Consider the following 18513-nt stretch of genomic DNA (forward strand, 5'->3'; position numbering starts at 1 on the left):
GTAAAAAAGACTTATTTAACTTTAAATATACATTTGTAACTTTTCTTTTACTCTAGCGAGAACTTGAGAGTAACTTTAATTATCTGATAACTAGAAGTTGAGGTAAGAAAGTATTTTTAGATCTGTAATTTCCCACTGGAGAGAAACCACAGGTTCTTATTAAAGGGCATACAGGTCTCCTTAGAAGCTAAAAAGTAAATGAAACAGTAAAAGTGGTTAATCTGTTTTTTATATTATTAAATTTCTAGAAATAATTAACTCACATACTCATTAAAATCCTTTTCATATAGAAACTGGAACTGCAGAGTGGTTAATAAATTGCGAGCCAGGCCACCTGATTTCCTGGGTAAATTATGTAACTCCTGTGAGTCTCAGCTTTCTTAGATGTAAAAAGCAGTTAATACCAGAACTTGCTACAGACGACTGTGGTAGGAATTACCTGAAATCATCCTGTTTTTCCCATGTGTCTGGTAAAAATAAGCTTTTTTTTTCAACTTTTTATTTTGTATTGGGGTATTGTTGTTCACTCGCTAAGTCATGTCTGACTCTGCAAACCCATGGACTGCAGCACACCACACTTCGCTGTCCTTCACTATCTCCTAGAGCTTGCTCAAACTCATGCCCATTGAGTCGGTGATGCCATCCAAACATCTCACCCGCTGTTGCCCTCTTCTCCTCCTGCCTTCAATCTTTCCCAGCATCAGGTTCTTTTCCAATGAGTTGGCTCTTCGATTCAGGTGGCCAAAGTACTGGAGCTTCAGCTTCGGCATCAGTCCTTCCATGCAATAGTCAGGCTTGATTTCCTTTAGGATTTACTGGTTTGATCTTCCTGCAGTCCAAAGGACTCTCAAGAGCACCCGAATTTCAAAAGCATCAATTCTTCAGTGCTCACCCTTCTTTATGGTTATGGTTTCAGGTGGACAGCAAAGGGACACAACCATATATAAATATGTTTTAATGGAACCTATGAGTTTGTGCTAAATATCTCTGATGAAACAACTTTGATTTAATAATAATTACTAAATAACTTTTAATTGTAAAACACTGCATAATAAATGAGTGAGTGAGAGAGTAATCATCTGCAGTTGATGTGAATAAAATGGAAGGTTCGGAAGCTGCACGCCCAGCACACATGACAGGTTACCAGGGCTTCCCCGGGGTTCCAGAAGACACAAGGGCCCAAAGGAGAGAAAGCACTTTCAATTAATGAAGTTCACTGCAGGAGCCATTGTGTGAACGTCGGGTAAGAAGATGGCAACGGAGTCTGGAGGGAAGGTGTTATGGGTGAATTGTATCCCCCTCCTCAGATTCATATGCTGAAGTCCAACACTCAGTGTACCAGACTATGACCTTATTTGGAGGGAGGGTCATTGCAGAGGTAATCAAGTTAAAATGAGGTCATCAGTGGGGACCCTAGTCCAATATGGGCTTCTCAGTGGTGCTAGTCATAAAGAACCTGCCTGCAAATGTAGGACACATAAGAGACATAGGCTTGATCCCTGGGTTGGCAATTCCCTGGAGGAGGGCATGACAACCCACTCCAGTATTCTTGCCTGGAGAATCCCATGGACAGAGGAGGCTGGCAGGCTACACTCCAGAGGGTCGCAAAGAGTCGGACACGACTGAAGCAACTTAGCAGGCATGCATGAATACTAGTCCAATATGACCAGTGTCCTTGTAAGAAGAGGAAATGTGGACGCAGAGACACACTTGGAAGGAAAAGGATGTGAAGAGACAGAAGGAGAAGACAGCCAACTGCAACCCAACAAGAGAGACCTGGTACAGAGCCTTCCTTCCCAGCTCTCAGAAAGCAACAACATTGCTGACACCTGCATTTAGACTTCCAGCTCCAGTGCTCTAGGATAATAAATATAAAGTTCTGTCCTTCAAACCACCTGGTTCTTGGGACTTTGTTGCCACAGTCCTACCAAAATTGTACAGAATGCATGGCAGGGAAGAAAAAATGTACAAAGCTGGTCACAGAAGTGAGGGAGTGAAATTTGTCCAATTAGCTTGAAACACAAGGGAAGAGGAGAAACAAGACAAAAAGAGCCCCTATTCACTCAATAGTCCAATAACCAGAAACAGATGCTGCTGCTCAGTCACCAAGTGGGGTCTGACTCTGTGTGACCCCATGGATTATAGCCCGCCAGGCTCCTTTGTCCACAGGGTTCTCCAGGCAAGAATATTGGAATGAGTTGCCATTTCCTCCTCCAGGGGATCTTGCCAACCTGGGTATTGAACCAGTGCCTCCTGACTGGCAGGCAGATTCTTTACCACTGAGCCACCAGAAACAGATATTCCCCCCAAACTGTTAACACATGCACGATTTGCTTATTTGCCGTACATGTTACACAATCCATAAGAGAATAAAAAATCTCCCAAATTAGACCCACTCAGCTGGAGGAAAAAATGGTTTTTCAAAATTTACACAGATTATAAAAGGGAAGAATTTGAAAGACTATGATGTCTCACTGTGCTGTCTGAGGTTGTTTAAGAGCTGCAGTTATTTTATGGGAAGTCCTCTGGAAGGCAAGGAGATGAAACCAGTCATTCTTAAAGGAAATCAACCCTGAATGTTCACTGGAAGGACTGATGCTGAAGCTGGAAGCTCCAGTACTTTGGCCACCTGCAAAGAACTGACTCATTGGTTAAGATCCTGATGCTGGGAAAGACTGAGGGCAGGAAGAGAAGGGGGTGACAGAGAATGAGATGGTCGAATGGTATCACTGATTCAATGGACATGAGTTGGGCAAGCTCCAGTGTATAGGCATACCACCCTGAACACACCTGATCTCGTATGAAGTTGGCCGAATGGAGATGATGAGGGGCAGGGAAGCTTGGCACGCTTCAGTCCCTGAGGTTGTGAAGAGTCAGACATGACTTGGCAACTGAACCACAATAAATAAAAGCAACAGTCAAAAATTTTTTTCAAGACCTTTGTGGAAAACACAGAATCACCTTCAACTTGGTCGATGAGAAGAGTTTCAGGAATGAATGCATTTACCTGTAAGAGTCTCTGTTGCTGATGGTGTCATGACCCGAGTCTTCCTGCTCATCTCCGGCCATGTTAAAACAGACGCGTTTGCTGTTTCTCTCTCCCTTCTCGTTGTCACTGTCTGTTGGGACTATGGACTCGGATGCCTTACGTTCTAATTTAGGAGAATATGTTATCGAAGACAGAAGGCTGCAATGGGATTTAAAAAAGAAAGGATAAGTGTACATTTTCACACAGGGGGCTACAAGTAACTACCTTGCTCATTAAATATGATAGGCTTATAGATATTTCTAGAATGCTTCTTCTAGATTTCCCCTGAAATTAATATCCTATTGCATATAGTATGGCTTCCCTGGTGGCTCAGTTGGTAAACAATCCACCCACAACGCAGGAGACCTGAGTTCAATCCCTGGGTAGGGAAAATCCCCTGGAGGAGGGCACGGCAACCCATTCCAGTATACTTGCCTGGGAAATCCCATGGACAGAGGACCCTGGCGGGGCTGCAGTCCATGAGGATGCAAGAGTCGGATATGACTTAGCAGCTAAACTGCCATTGCATATAAAGCCTGTCATGCCAAGTTCCTCTCAGAGGAAGAGAAACAGCACACTACTTGGATGAGAAAGTTGTATTCAAATCTAGGTTCTGCCATGGATTAGCTGTGCTATCCTAGCAAAACCAGGATAGTTCTCCTTGACATCTATGAAACATGGATAGTAAGAAGAGTGTCCCACAGGGTTGCTGTGAGAATGAAATGCATACAACACAGTGCTGGTTCACCATGGGCACACCCCGCTCCCCAGCCGCTGTCATCACCATGTGAAGATACTGGGAAACTTTAAAGTGCTAGCCAAATATTAAAACAAACACTAAATGGGCAAAACCTCCTCACTAACTTACCTTCAGACAATACAAACCCATCTACCCCTCTCCCTCTGCTTTGGGTTTCCTCCAGGCTTTCTCTATTTGTCCGAGAGAATGTCTTATGGGCAAACCCTTCTCATGCTCGTGTAAACAGAAGTCCTGCCTTTGTGACCCAAAGATGCTAAATACAGTCACGTACAAGGTGAGGACAGGAGGCAGCAGGGGCTGCTACCCCAAGGGCATCCACAATCCACACATCATCAAACAGTTGTGAATCTGCCCAAAGGAAAAGCTCTTCCACTGGAATTTTAAAGCCAAAACATACTGTCAGACTCTGAATTGGCAGTTAACTAGATTTGGACTCTGAGTTGTGGCTCAGCAGTAAAGACTCTGCCTGGCAAAGAAGGAGATTCAGGTTTGATCCCTGGGTTGGGAAGATCATCTGGAGAAGGAAATGGCAACTCACTCCCGTATTCTTGCCTGGAGAATCCCGTGGATAGAGGAGCCTGGCGGGCTACAGTCTAAGGGGTCTCAAAGAGTTGGACACGACTCAGCAAAGAAATAACAACATAACTGATTCCGCCAGGCTAAACTCGAATGTTTAGCCGTAAATCACTTCTTAAACTAACTCAAAATGACACAATAATGGAATTAGTCCTTACTATCAAACGATGTGCTGTAAAATTTGCAAAACAAATTAAACCATAACTGAACAAAGGACCCAGACATGGTTTCTGCAGCCAGCAATCATCTTTTCTTTTACCAAATACCAATGACATGCTGTTCTAACCTACAGTACATTTGCACGTTATCTTGACACCCATCTTTCTGTAGCAATGTCATATTTATTTTAGTTCAAGATCATGAAAAGATCTTACACTTCTTATTTATATCCCATAATGTCAAGCCCAATGCTGTGCACTAAGCAAATATTTATTAAGTGATTTCACTAATGAATTAATTACATTTATTGTACCATGCACTGTCCTTCGGGCTGTGAATACAGCATTTTAAAAAACAAAACTCCCTGCCTTCCAGAAGCTTAAATTATACTGGGAAGAAACAAATAAGCAAATAAACTGTATAGTATATAGTGTGTAGACAATGATGCTGAGTCACTCAGTCGTGTCCGACTCTTTGGGACACCATGGACTATAGCCCACCAGGCACCTCCGTCCATGGAATTTTCCAGGCAAGAATACTGGAGTGGGTTGCCATTTCCTCCACCAGGGGATCTTCCTGACACAGGGATTGAAGCCGTGTCTCCTGCACTGGTAAGCAGGTTCTTGACCGCTGTACCACCTGGAAAGCCCATACAGAATATCACACGGCTACAAAGAGGAAGGGGAAAATTAAAAATAAAAAAAAAAGAAGGAAGCTGGGGCTGCAACTTCAAATAGTCTCACCGCGAGGTGGTATCTAAATAATATTTTGGCATTTTATAGTTTTTAGAAGCTTGGGAGAATGAGGAAGTTGTATGAGATTGCTCAGGGCTCTGTGAAGCTATGAATTATTTTAAAGACACTTTTTCTATTTGGAAAGACACTTTCATGTCTCCTAAGATGGATTGTACACTTCTTCACTCCCTCCACCTCAAAGGTTAAAGCATTAGATTAACTCCAATTACCCAAACGGCACATTGGCAGACAGATGAACCCTGAATACCAAAGAGGGAAGAGATGACAGAGTTCTCATTCTGCGAGGAGTCCTCTGTGCTTTAAACATCTTTTAAATGAGAAGTCATGGGTCTCAGTATAAACACTTTTTTCAAAGCTCTGCAAATTATGTTCACATATTTGCTTTCCATTTTAAACAGGTCTTGATTGTACTGATCCTGTGGGAACACGTGTTAGGCTAACAAACACAGCATAGAAAAACAGTGTTTTTGACACTGAGTTTTGTTTTGTATTTTTTTTTTTACAAAATTCCTAGATTCTTAGAAGCAAAAATAGAGGCTAAAGCTCAATATTTATGCTCACAGATATATTTTCCTTTACCTGTGTTCCTATACAGTGTTAAGCTCTCTCTGACAGCTTATAGGTCCATTGATTCTGAATGAACATCCTGAGCTGAACATCACTTCTGGTCAGTCTGCACCTAATGCCCCTGATGCATAAAGATTTCGTATGTGGTGGACTGCACCTAGGGCTTCCCAGGCAGTGTGAGTGGTAAAAACCCCACCAAGGCAGCAGACCTAAGAGACACAGGTTTGATCTCTGGGCTGGGAAGATTCCCCTGGAGGAGGGCATGGCAACCCATTCCATTATTCTGGCCTGGAAAATTCCATGGACAGAGGAACCTGGCAGGCTATAGTCCATGGGGTTGTAAAAAGACAGACATGACTGAAGAGACTTAGCGCACGTGTGCGCGCGCACACACACACACACACACACAGGCAAGAAGGCACCATCTCTCCACAGATTAGCCACCAGCCTAACACTTGAGTGCCTAGAAGGTCAGGCACACTGGCTTTAGAAGCAGGGCTGCCCAGGCAGAGGTGCATCATGTTCTGGGATCAGAAAGAGGCTAATGCAACAGGAGCTCAGGGAAATAAGTCTTTTTTTTTTTTTTGGTTGGGGGGGAGGGCGGGGACAAATCATGTTGGGATGTACAGGCCACAGTAACACATCTCCTATTCTTCTACTTGCACTTCATTGTCATTAAGTGGTTTTAAGCAAACAGCAAAATCTACCTGTACAGATTCCTCTGGCATCTGCCTAATGTAGAATGTACCAGATGGAGAGACGCAGCTGGAAAGTTCTATACCGAGTACTAGGGAGGGGATGATGGTTACCCAGTGTAAGGTGATGGGGTGGATAGGTTCTCAGGTACAACTGACAAAACCTGATAAGGTGCTGGAGGTGAAGCAAAAGGAAAGAAATGAATCACAGAGGATACCTAGACTCTGGCTTCACAAATGGAAGGGATGGAGAATACTTTCCCGAGAAGGGGGACAACCTTGATGAGGGAGGGGTCAAAGTAGATTTAAATAGGTCAAAGTAGATATGAGGTTCAGAAACAAATTGAAGTTTGAGGAGTCTGTGATAGAGCCCAGTGTTTCATAACCCAACTCACAGACAGACTGTGAGAAGAAATCATTACATGTAATCATATAACTTCCCTATATCAGGCTTCCCTAATAGTTCAGTTGGTAAAGAATCCGCCTGCAATGCAGGAGATCTAGGTTCGATCCCTGGGTTGGGAAGATGTCCTAAAGAAGGGAAACGTTACCCACAACAGTATTCTGGCCTGGAGAATTCCATGGACTATACTGTACATGGGATCGCAAAGAGTCGGACACGACTGAGAGCGACTTTCATTTCATTTAATCATATACCTGTGACCAGTGAGCTAACACACATTAGCTTTTATGAAACTGTGCCTACTTTTTTACATTAACTAGCAAAATGCTTGCGAAAACCTAAAAGATAATTCAATCACTAGGCTTGACGTTCTTATCTGTAATCTCCAGGTCGATAACTGTCCTCAATAATGTGTTTTGTTCATCACTCAACTATGGGGCCCCAGACACTTGGAAAATGAAGTCTGTTCTCAAATTTTGTATCTTCACCAGCCCTCAATACTCTTTATGCATTTTCTTCCTGTAAGAATACACAAAGTCTGAATTTTAAAATCCCGTCAAATTTTTGTACTCTCCACGAAATATTTTTCCCTTTACTTATGTCTAGTACCTAAGTGTCATTAACTGGAAAATAGCCCATTAAAGGGCAAAAGTACTTAGTGAGAGAGTTAATTCCTAGGCAGAATGATAAGAAGTCCAGGATCCCCAAGGAGGAGAAAGGGGTCTGAGGCTCTTAAAGTAGAGATAGGGGCCTGGAATTCTCAAGGAGGAGAAAAGGACAAAATTTTTTTTTTTCCTCTATATTCCTTTCAGTTCAGTTGCTCAGTCGTGTCCGACTCTTTGCAACCCCATGAATCGCAGCATGCCAGGACTCCCTGTCCATCACCAACTCCCAGAGTTCACTCAGACTCACGTCCATCGAGTCAGTGATGCCATCCAGCCATCTCATACTCTGGCGTCCCCTTCTCTTCCTGCTCCCAATCCCTCCCAGCATCAGAGTCTTTTCCAGTGAGTCAACTCTTCGCATGAGGTGGCCAAAGTACTGGAGTTTCAGCTTTAGCATCATTCCTTCCAAAGAAATGCCAGGGCTGATCTCCTTCAGAATGGACTGGTTGGATCTCCTTGCAGTCCAAGGGACTCTCAAGAGTCTTCTCCAACACCACAGTTCAAAAGCATCAATTCTTTGGCGCTCAGCTTTCTTCACAGTCCAACACTCACATCCATACATGACCACAGGAAAAACCATAGCCTTGACTAGACGGACCTTTGTTGGCAAAGTAATGTCTCTGCTTTTCAATATGCTATCTAGGTTGGTCATAACTTTTCTTCCAAGGAGTAAGCGTCTTTTAATTTCATAGCTGCAGTCACCATCTGCAGTGATTTTGGAGCCCAGAAAAATAAAGTTTCACACTGTTTCCACTGTTTCCCCATCTACTTCCCATGAAGTGATGGGACCAGATACCATGATCTTAGTTTTCTGAATGTTGAGCTTTAAGCCAACTTTTTCACTCTCCTGTTTCACTTTCATCAAGAGGCTTTTTAGTTCCTCTTCACTTTCTGCCATAAGGGTGGTGTCATCTGCATATCTGAGGTTATTGATATTTCTCCCGGCAATCTTGATTCCAGCTTGTGCTTCTTCCAGCCCAGCATTTCTCATGATGTACTCTGCATACAAGTTAAATAAGCAGGGTGACAATATACAGCCTTGATGTACTCCTTTTCCTATTTGGAACCAGTCTGTTGTTCCATGTCCAGTTCTAACTGTTGCCTCCTGACCTGCATACAGGTTTCTCAAGAGGCAGGTCAGGTGGTCTGGTATTCCCATCTCTTTCACAGTTTACCACAGTTTATTGTGATCTACACAGTCAAAGGCTTTGGCATAGTCAATAAAGCAGAAATAGATGTTTTTCTGGAACTCTCTTGCTTTTTCGATGATCCAGCGGATGTTGGCAATTTGGTCTCTGGTTCCTCTGCTTTTTCTAAAACCAGCTTGAACATCTGAAAGTTCACCGTTCACGTATTGCTGAAGCCTGGCTTGGAGAGTTTTGAGCATTACTTTACTAGCGTGTGAGATGAGCAATTGTGCGGTAGTTTGAGCATTCTTTGGCATTGCCTTTCTTTGGGATTGGAATGTAAACTGACCTTTTCCAGTCCTGTGGCCACTGCTGAGTTTTCCAAATTTGCTGGCATATTGAGTGCAGCACTTTCACAGCGTCCTTAGTCAATTACACAACTCAGTTTAAACCCTGTACTAGGGATTATACAACAACAATGTATCTGGCTGTAGGACAGTTTCTCCTTCCTGAAATCCTTCTGACTAATCCTGATATCTTAGAATGTATTATGGGAGTGGGTCTGGAGGATCTTTCTATTGTTAAATTCTAATCTTGTTATCCTAAAATGTAAATTGTGGGAGTGGGTCTGGTAAAATTTTCACAAACTTGAGACATTCTTTTGATTCATTGTAATAACTAATTAAAAGTATACAACTCCATTGCTAACACCAGCAAGGGGGGCACTCTTTCTGCCCCCTTCTGATGTCTGTGTCAGAAGCTTTCTCTGTCTCTTTTATACTTTAATAAAACTTTATTACACAAAAGCTCTGAGCAATCAAGCCTTGTCTCTGGCCCCAGATTGAATTCTTCTCTTCCAGAGGCCAAGAGTCCCAGCGTCTTTCATAGTTCAGCAACAATCTTTCATTAGCTTCCCAAAATGGAACAGGAATCACCAAGTCTTGATGAAATTCATAACATCACCTTACTTCCTGTTACTAGACAGCAAATCTGTCTCTAGTTCTATCTTTGGATTTGAACAAGGTAGGAGGATTTAGAGGAATGCCTACACGTCATGTCAAAAGATATTTTCCCAAGAGACAGGAAAACCAGACTTCATGATTAGACAGGCTCAGCACCAGGTCCTTTCACAGGAATGAATGACTTCTAGAAAGGCGAGCAGTGAGGTGCTTCGAGGTTTTAATTCTCTTAAAAACTTGGCAGAGCATCTGAGATCTGCTTCTTCACTCTGCAGAGAATAATTTCTACATGGTGAGAAAACTGTATGGTAACTATCTTTTTAAATGATTTGTCAAGCTCCACTGCAGCATCTCTGAATGATGCAATGGGGACTCCAGGCACTTGGATGACTGAACTATTTTAAAGTGATGAGGTTACACACTGAATTATGGTGAAACATATTTATATTTGGGCATCCCTGGTGGCTCAGATGGTAAAGCGTCTGCCTGCAATGCAGGGTTCGATTCCTGGGTTGGGAAGATCCCCTGGAGAAGGAAACGGCAATCCACTCCAGCACTCTTGCCTGGAAAATCCCAAGGATGGAGGAGCCTGATAGGCTACTGTCCATGGGGTCGTGAAGAGTTGGACATGACTGAGCGGAATTAAATTATATGGTGCACACAGACAAGACCAAGGAAGTTGCTCATATCACTGGCTCATTTCACTTCACTTTCCTAGTAAACATGCACAGTTGGTGAAGGCTTTCAGAATAACAAGTAAAAATAGGTAAACATTTTAGGTAGGTAGTTTGGTTAATAAAAATAGCTTAACCTCTTTCAGAAATTAGTGCTTTAAGTATATAAACATTTTAAACCAAGTACAGGAAGCCCCTTGGCTCTAACCATTTTCTTGAAAGTATATCTACTTTAGCTGAACTTGTAAAAAAAATTCAATAAACTAACAAAGACAGACAAAGTCTGGACAACTGCCAGAAGTGCTGGGTAGTCAGTGCATTAGAAATCCAGTCTACAAGGCAGCGTTCACTCAGGTACATCAAGAATCCTACCATTGACAAAGGACTCCTCTGAAAAGGAGGAGTAATAACTCTTGGTTTAACTGGAAGTGTGGGATTGGTCCAGATGCTCTCCTAAAATCCCTTTGAGATCTCAGATACATGAATGCTACTATCTATTGCCTTATTAATAAAAAGTCTTCCTCCTGAACTTTCTAAATACTTCAGGGCAAAAAAAGAGACTGGCTTCTAAAATAGAGTATAACATATATATTAATAATAAAATCAATTTATTAAGGAAAAATATAACGTCCTAAAATATTAACTTCTCTGTCACACTGTCATTCTAAAACAATTTCAAATATCATATAATTGCTTTAAAATAACCACCTGTTCTCTCAGTAATCTCAAGCTGTTTAACTTGTCTATAACTGCCATGGTCACAATATACCAAGTGATAAAAGTAATTGTAAAAATGAGTGTATTTTAGACAAAGGAAAACAGAATTTCATTTCTAAATTAATTCATAAAAATGTCAGAAAGCAATAGCACAGTAAATAGTAACTATCAAAATGTAATTTTAGGATCTCCCTGGTGGTCCAGTGGTTAAGAATCCACCTGCCAATGCAGAGGACACAGGTTTGATCCCTGGTCTGGGAAGATTCCACTTGTGGCAGAACAGCTGAGCCTGTGCCCTAGAGTCTGTGCTCCACGATAAGAGAGTAACCCCTGCTCACTTGCCACAACTAGAGAAAGCCTGCACACACAGCAATGAAGACAGAGCACAGCCAAAAATAAATAATTAAAAAATTTTTAATAAATTAAGAGATAATCTTAGAAATATGATGCATCTAATATAGTGGTTTTCATCTCTAAATTTCAAAGATGTGTAAAGCAAGAGAAAGTGTCAGTTAAAATTTCATTAGTCTAATTACAACAGAGCCTTAGAGTAAGTTTTAAATATTTTAAGTCAAATGTGAATTATCCATGGAAGTAGGGAAGATGTGTGTGAACTAAATAATACACATTTGATACTAATCTAAATCTGCAACTCCATAGAGAGTACAATAAAAAGAGGAAAATGGTCCTGATAGTCTTCAGATTCTACCCATTAGGATATATTCAACAACTTCAGGCTCCTAAATGATAAGCAAGCATGTCAAGCACTAGGCTGATTGCTCTTTGTATTCATTTTTATAATTTTCACCATAAATCAACACTTTGTTATTATTCACCCCATTCTGTACATGAGGAAGTGAACTCGTAAAGTCCTGTATTTCCTAGACTAGATGTGATCATAATCACACCCATGACATAGCCAATTTCCTATAGAGTTCAGGCAGTTCTCCAACCATCAAATTCTGGAATGAGAATCAGAGTTGACCTCTTTGGAAGAAAATTATTCAACTCCTTCTTCTTCTCTGTTCTTAATTTTTTAAAAAATTCCAAATTACTGGCACAGAGATTTGGTTAATTCCTCAGTAAACCAATAATTCAATCAGAATAGAAAAACAGGTGTTGGTCATTCCTAGGGTTACAGACTTTTATTTTTACTCATTTAACATGTTAAAGATTCAGTATATTTTACATTTTTCCATAACATCTATCGAGTGCCTATCCACCAAATATTGTGTTCTTGTCTGTAACAGATATAAGCAATTCCCTATACACAGTTTGTAGTCTTCCAATCATATTGTTCAATCGAACATTTGCACATTGAAACTCGGTGTTTTCTGGATGAAAGAATTTCATTCTCCTCTCTGGTACTAAGTTCAGTTCAGTCACTCAGTCATGCCGACTCTTTGCGCTCCCATGGACTGCAGCACACAGGCCTCCCTGTCCACCACCAACTCCCGGAGCTTACTCAAACTCATGTCCATCGAGTCAGTGATGCCATCCAACCATATCATCCTAGGTCGTCCCCTTCTCCTCCCGCCTTCAACCTTTCCCAGCATCAGGGTCTTTTCTAGTGAGTCAGTTCTTCGCATCAGGTGGCCAAAGTATTGGAATTTCAGCTTCAACATCAGTCCTTCCAATGAATATATAGGACTGATTCCTTTAGGATAGACTGGTTGGATCTCCTTGCAGTCCAAGGGACTCTCAAGAGTCTTCTCCAACACCACAGTTCAAAAGCATCAATTCTTCGGCCCTCAGCTTTCTTTATAGTCCAACTCTCACATCCATATATGACCACTGGAAAAACCATAGCTTTGACAAGATGGACCTTTGTTGGCAAAGTAATATCTCTGGCTTTTTAATATGCTGTCTAGGTTGATCATAGCTTTTCTTCCAAAGAGCAAGCATCTTTTCATTTCGTGGCTGCAGTCACCATCTTCAGTGATTTTGGACCCCCCAAAATAAAGTCTCTCACTGTTTCCATTGTTTCCCCATCTATTTGCTATGAAGTGATTGGACCAGATGCCGTGATTTAAGTTTTCTGAATTTTGAGTTTTTTTTTTTTAATGTATTTATTTCAATTGCAAGTTAATTACTTTACAACATTGTAGTGGTTTTTGCCATACGTGGACATGAGTCAGTCATGAGTGTACGTGTTTCCCTCATCTTGAGCCCCCCTCCCCACTCCCTCCCCATCCCATCCCTCAGGGTTGTCCCAGTGCACCAGCTTTGAGTGCCCCTGTTTCACGCATCAAACTTGGACTGGTAATCTATTTCACATATGGTAATACACATATTTCAATGCTATTCTCTCAAATCATCCCACCCTCGCCTTCTCTCAAAGAGTCCAAAAGTCTACTCTTTATATCTGTGTCTCTTTTGCTGTCTCACATATAGGGTCATTGTTACCATCTTTCTAAATTCCATACATATGCATTAATATGCTGTATCAGTGTTTTTCTTTTTGACTTACTTTCATTCTTATAATAGGCTCCAGTTTCATCCACCTCTTTAGAACTGATTCAAATGTATTCTTTTTAATGGCTGAGTAATATTCCATTGTGTACATGTACCACAGCTTTCTTATCCATTTATCTGCTGATGGACATCTAGGCTGCTTCCATATCCTGGCTATTATAAACAGTGCTGCAATGAACATTGGGGTACACGCATCTCTTTCAATTCTGGTTTCCTTAGTGTGTATGCCCAGCAGTGGGATTGCTGGGTCATATGGCAGTTCTATTTCCAGTTTTTTAAGGAATCTCCAAACTGTTTTCCATAGTGGCTGTACTAGTTTACATTCCCACCAACAGTGTAAGAGGGTTCCCTTTTCTCCACACCCTCTCCAGCATTTATTGTTTGTAGACTTTTTGATAGCAGCCATTCTGACTGGTATAAGATAGTACCTCATTGTGGTTTTGATTTGCATTTCTCTAATAATGAGTGATGTTGAACATCTTTTCATGTGTTTGTTAGCCATCTGTATGTCTTCTTTGGAGAAATGTCTGTTTAATTCTTTGGCCCATTTTTTAATTGGGTCATTTATTTTTCTGGTATTGAGCTGCATGAGCTGCCTGTATATTTTTGAGGTTAATTCTTTGTCAGTTGCTTTGTTTGCTATTAAGCCAACTTTTTCACTCTCCTCTTTCACTTTCATCAAGAGGCTCTTTAGTTCTCCCTCACTTTCTGCCATAAGGGTGGTGTCATCTGCATGTCTGAGGCTATTGATATTTCTCCCAGTAATCTTAATTCCAGCTTATGCTTCATCCAGCCCTTCATTTTGTATGATGTACTCTGCATATAAGTTAAATAAGCATGGTGACAATATGCAGCCTTGATGTCCTCCTTTACCAATTTGGAACCAGTCTGTTGTTCCATGTCCAGTTCTAACTGTTGCTTCTTGACCTACATGTGGATTTCTCAGGAGGCAGGTAAGATGGTCTGTTATTCTCTGGTACTAAATGCTTCCTTAAAACATAGGTCAACAGAATTGACATGTTTTGATTCAATGGACATGAACTTGGGCAAACTCTGGGAGATAGTGAGGGACAGGGGGCCTGGAATGCTGCAGTTGATGGGGTCACAAAGAGTCAGACACCACTTAGCGACTTACATTGTTTGAACAACAACCACATTGTTTTTAAGGTGATGGAATGAAGAGGATCTAAAAGGTCAGCAAAAATTCCTGTATTTTCAAACACTACAAAGAATAATGGATGTTCAAGAGTCCCATTTCCTACAGCTATTTTATCAGGAACATTTAAAAAGTCAGTAAATAAAATACTTACTCATCTATTTGACAAACACACATCTCCACCTCCTTCAGTGCAGTCTGAAGTTTGCCCAGAAGTTTCTGATAGATATCCTGGGTTTCTAAGTCTTCTTCTTTCAACAAATACCGGAGACCATGTCCATCTTGCTGTCCCAGAGACAGACCTGAAGGGGCTGCCATGGTCGTGATCGTATGTTGAATGTACACCATAGGGCTTAGTTTTCCTGAGGAGTTAAAATCATTCTATAGTAACAACTATTACCTTTAGCTTACAGTAGCAATCCAGTGTAATCCATTTTAGACGCCCAACCTTACAAAAAATAAAATGCCAATCCAATGCTAAATTTAATTCAAGAATTAAAGCTTACAGGGAGTTGAGATTCAAAATTAGGATACAGTTCAATCCCACGGCCCACTGTGATGGAATGGGATGGTAGTCTGCTTTTCTTGCAGCTGCTCCTCCTATATTTTTTTCACAGTCACAGGGCCATTTCAGATGAAAGATTTCACAGCAAGATGAGCTGTGCTTATCAGACATATAAGGAAGCCAAAAACAATCATTCTTTTTGAAAGAAAAGTAATACAAAATGCATAAGTCCACTTTCATCCTACAGACACTTATGCATAATTATCCAAATGACTAAAGTGAGGAATCCTTTAGTTCAGACTTTCTGACATGCCAGGAATCTATTCAATTCCAGGGATGCAGGAATAGTTATGACTGCCTAAGTTACTTGTCATAATTTGATAAAGTTTAAAAAGCTAACCTACCTTGTTCAGATTTATTTTCTTTATCATGAGAATTATGCTTCCTACTATCCAACTGAACGCCAAATGCACTCCCCAGGGATGTTGATGTTTTGGGATAAGAAACTTCCATCACATTGACATGGCAGTTGGTAGGGCAGAAGTCACTGCTGTGCAGAGGGGAGATTCTAGATTTGGCCTGTTTAAAGGTGGGCCAGGCTCTATTCTTTAGTACACGAGAAAACTGTAAATGAAAGAAGAAAGAGAAAGCAGTTAAACATGCTGTGATAATCAAACATTTCACTCCTGTTATCCACAGCAAAGTCAAAAGAAAATTACATCATGTCAACTGGAATGGGTGAAATAAATTATAAGTTGTTAGAAATTAAGCCATTACTTTAAAACCTACACATTCTTAGAAAAGCAAAGCCACAGAGGCAGCAAATGCAATGAATGCCTTTGAAACTCTGACTGCAAGGTAAGCGGTAAAAGAAATGAATTTAAGTGATCAATACCACTTAGTAGGACTCAAATCCACAGGCCCCTAGCAGCTGAGAGTCAGAGAGAGAAATCGAATCAGCGTCCTAGGACACCAAGATAGGAACACAATATTTAAAGCGAGGCAAGCTGGAAGAATAGGGTAGCTGTCAGGTCAAGGGTAGAAGAAGATTATTCCAAACACTATGAGAAAGCTGACCCAGACCTGAGTCTGTGAACAGGCTAGACAGCAAAGCTCTGTGGTGGTACCCCTGAGGCAGAACAGACTGTACCTTCCATGGTTTCTACTAATCCCTGCTGAGCCTTGGGTCAGGATCAGCCTGAAGACTGGTGTGGACTCTGCTTCTATGCCATTGAGAATAAAGTGATGCTCAAGGAATTTACACAGCTTCCTCAGATAGCCACTCAACAACTTAAAACTTTGCAATTCATCCATGGTCTAGACGTGCCATGGTTTACATGTGTGCTGTCATTCAGTCCACTCTGAATCTTTGTGACTATATGAACTATAGTCCACCAGGCTTTTCTGTCTATAGGATTCTCCAGGCAAGAATACTCCATGCCTTCCTCCAGGGGATCTTCCCAACCCAGGAACAGAACCCACATTGGCAGGTTCAATTGGCTTATGTCTCCTACATCGACAGGCAGGTTCTTCACCACTAGCACCACCGGGGAAGCCCGCCATGGTCTACACGGCCACCTACAGTCTGATCCATACCCGGGTTGTCTCTCTCAAGCTCTCTTCCCTTTGCTCCTCTGGCTTGCACTCAGTTCCTCTCCCACACCGTCTACTCTCTGGAGATCCTCGTACAAACTGTTCAACGTCACTAGAATATTCTTCCTTCATTTCCAAACTTCCTCCTATGTACTTTCAAGTTCTGTGAAATTGTCAAGAGACGTTCCTTGAGTGCCAGTCTAAGTTCAGTTTTTCTGGTGTTAGGTGTTGGGTTACAGCACTCTGTCACTCCCCCTTATAGTTATGAATAACTTTCTTATTTCCCTCTCCCTGAGCAGATGGGAACTCCACGAGGGTGATGCTGACATCTGTCTTATGTACCACAAACAAAGCATCTCACAGAGACAGGTTATAGTTTCAGAAGCAAAGGACCGAGAGCCACCAGCTCCCTATGTTTCAGTTGCGTGTGTGTGCTTAGTCACTCAGTCGTCTCTGACTCTTTGTGACCCCACGGACAGTAGCCCATCAGGCTGCTCTGTCCATGGGGACTCTCCAGGCAAGAATGCTGAAATGGGTTGCCATTTCCTCCTCCAAAGGATCTTCCCAACCCAGGGATCAAATCCAGGTAAAACCCATTGCAGGCAGGTTCTTCACCACCTAGGCCACAGGGTATGTCATCCCCAAAACTGAAGGGCTTCCGAGGTGGTGCTAGCGGTAAAGAACACACCTGTCAATGCAGGAGACATAAGAAACAAGGGTTCAATCCCTGGGTCAGGAAGATCTTCTGGAGGAGGAAATGGACTTAGCGACTTTTCTAGGTTAAATTCAAGAATAAAGATGTGACATCAAAAATCACATCTTATAAGCTCACTATTAGAATATGATCTATCTTATGTATATATTAAACTACGCTTTCAAATCATATGTCAGAAGCTACGAAGCTTAGCAAAGTGCTAGCACATAGTAGGACTCTGAATGGAACTGGACTAAAATGCAGGAATCTATTAACAAATTATTAACATATTTGATAATGATATGAAAGTGAAAGTGGAGAGTGAAAAAGTTGGCTTAAAGCTCAGCATTCAGAAAACGAAGATCATGGCATCCGGTCCCATCACTTCACGGGAAATAGATGGGGAAACAGTGGAAACAGTGTCAGACTTTATTTTTCTGGGCTCCAAAATCACTGCAGATGGTGACTGCAGCTATGAAATTAAAAGACGCTTACTCCTTGGAAGGAAAGTTATGCCCAACCTAGATAGCATATTGAAAAGCAGAGACATTACTTTGCCAACAAAGGTCCGTCTAGTCAAGGCTATGGTTTTTCCTGTGGTCATGTATGGATGTGAGAGTTGGACTGTGAAGAAGGCTGAGCACCAAAGAATTGATGCTTTTGAACTGTGGTGTTGGAGAAGACTCTTGAGAGGCCCTTGGACTGCAAGGGGATCCAACCCGTCCATTCTGAAGGAGATCAGCCCTGGCATTTCTTTGGAAGGAATGATGCTAAAGCTGAAACTCCAGTACTTTGGCCACCTCATGCAAAGAGTTGACTCATTGGAAAAGACTCTGATGCTGGGAGGGATTGGGGGCAGGAGGAGAAGGGGACGACAGAGGATGAGATGGCTGGATGGCATCACTGATTCAATGGACGTGAGTCTGAGTGAACTCTGGGAGTTTGTGATGGACAGGGAGGCGTGGCATGCTGTGATTCATGGGGTCGCAAAGAGTCAGACACGAC

General features: G+C 41.8%; 1 protein-coding gene across 2 annotated transcripts in view; it reads right to left on the reverse strand.

Annotated features, from left to right (window-relative positions):
* PREX2 (phosphatidylinositol-3,4,5-trisphosphate dependent Rac exchange factor 2) overlaps positions 1-18513 on the reverse strand; it is a 302207-nt gene that overhangs the window by 113042 nt on the left and 170652 nt on the right. For both annotated transcript variants that reach the window (XM_086336651.1, XM_086336652.1), the window contains exons 24-26: positions 15626-15845; positions 14871-15078; positions 3008-3187 (exon numbers count right to left, since the gene is read on the reverse strand). In XM_086336651.1, the coding sequence (XP_086192777.1) occupies positions 3008-3187; positions 14871-15078; positions 15626-15845 (608 nt within the window). The remainder of the gene's footprint in view (positions 1-3007; positions 3188-14870; positions 15079-15625; positions 15846-18513) is intronic.

The sequence above is a fragment of the Bos grunniens genome, chromosome 14 (genome assembly GCF_055505025.1).
Source record: "Bos grunniens cultivar Pamir isolate PY7600 chromosome 14, Bosgru_T2T1.0, whole genome shotgun sequence".
NCBI lineage: Eukaryota > Metazoa > Chordata > Mammalia > Artiodactyla > Bovidae > Bos > Bos grunniens.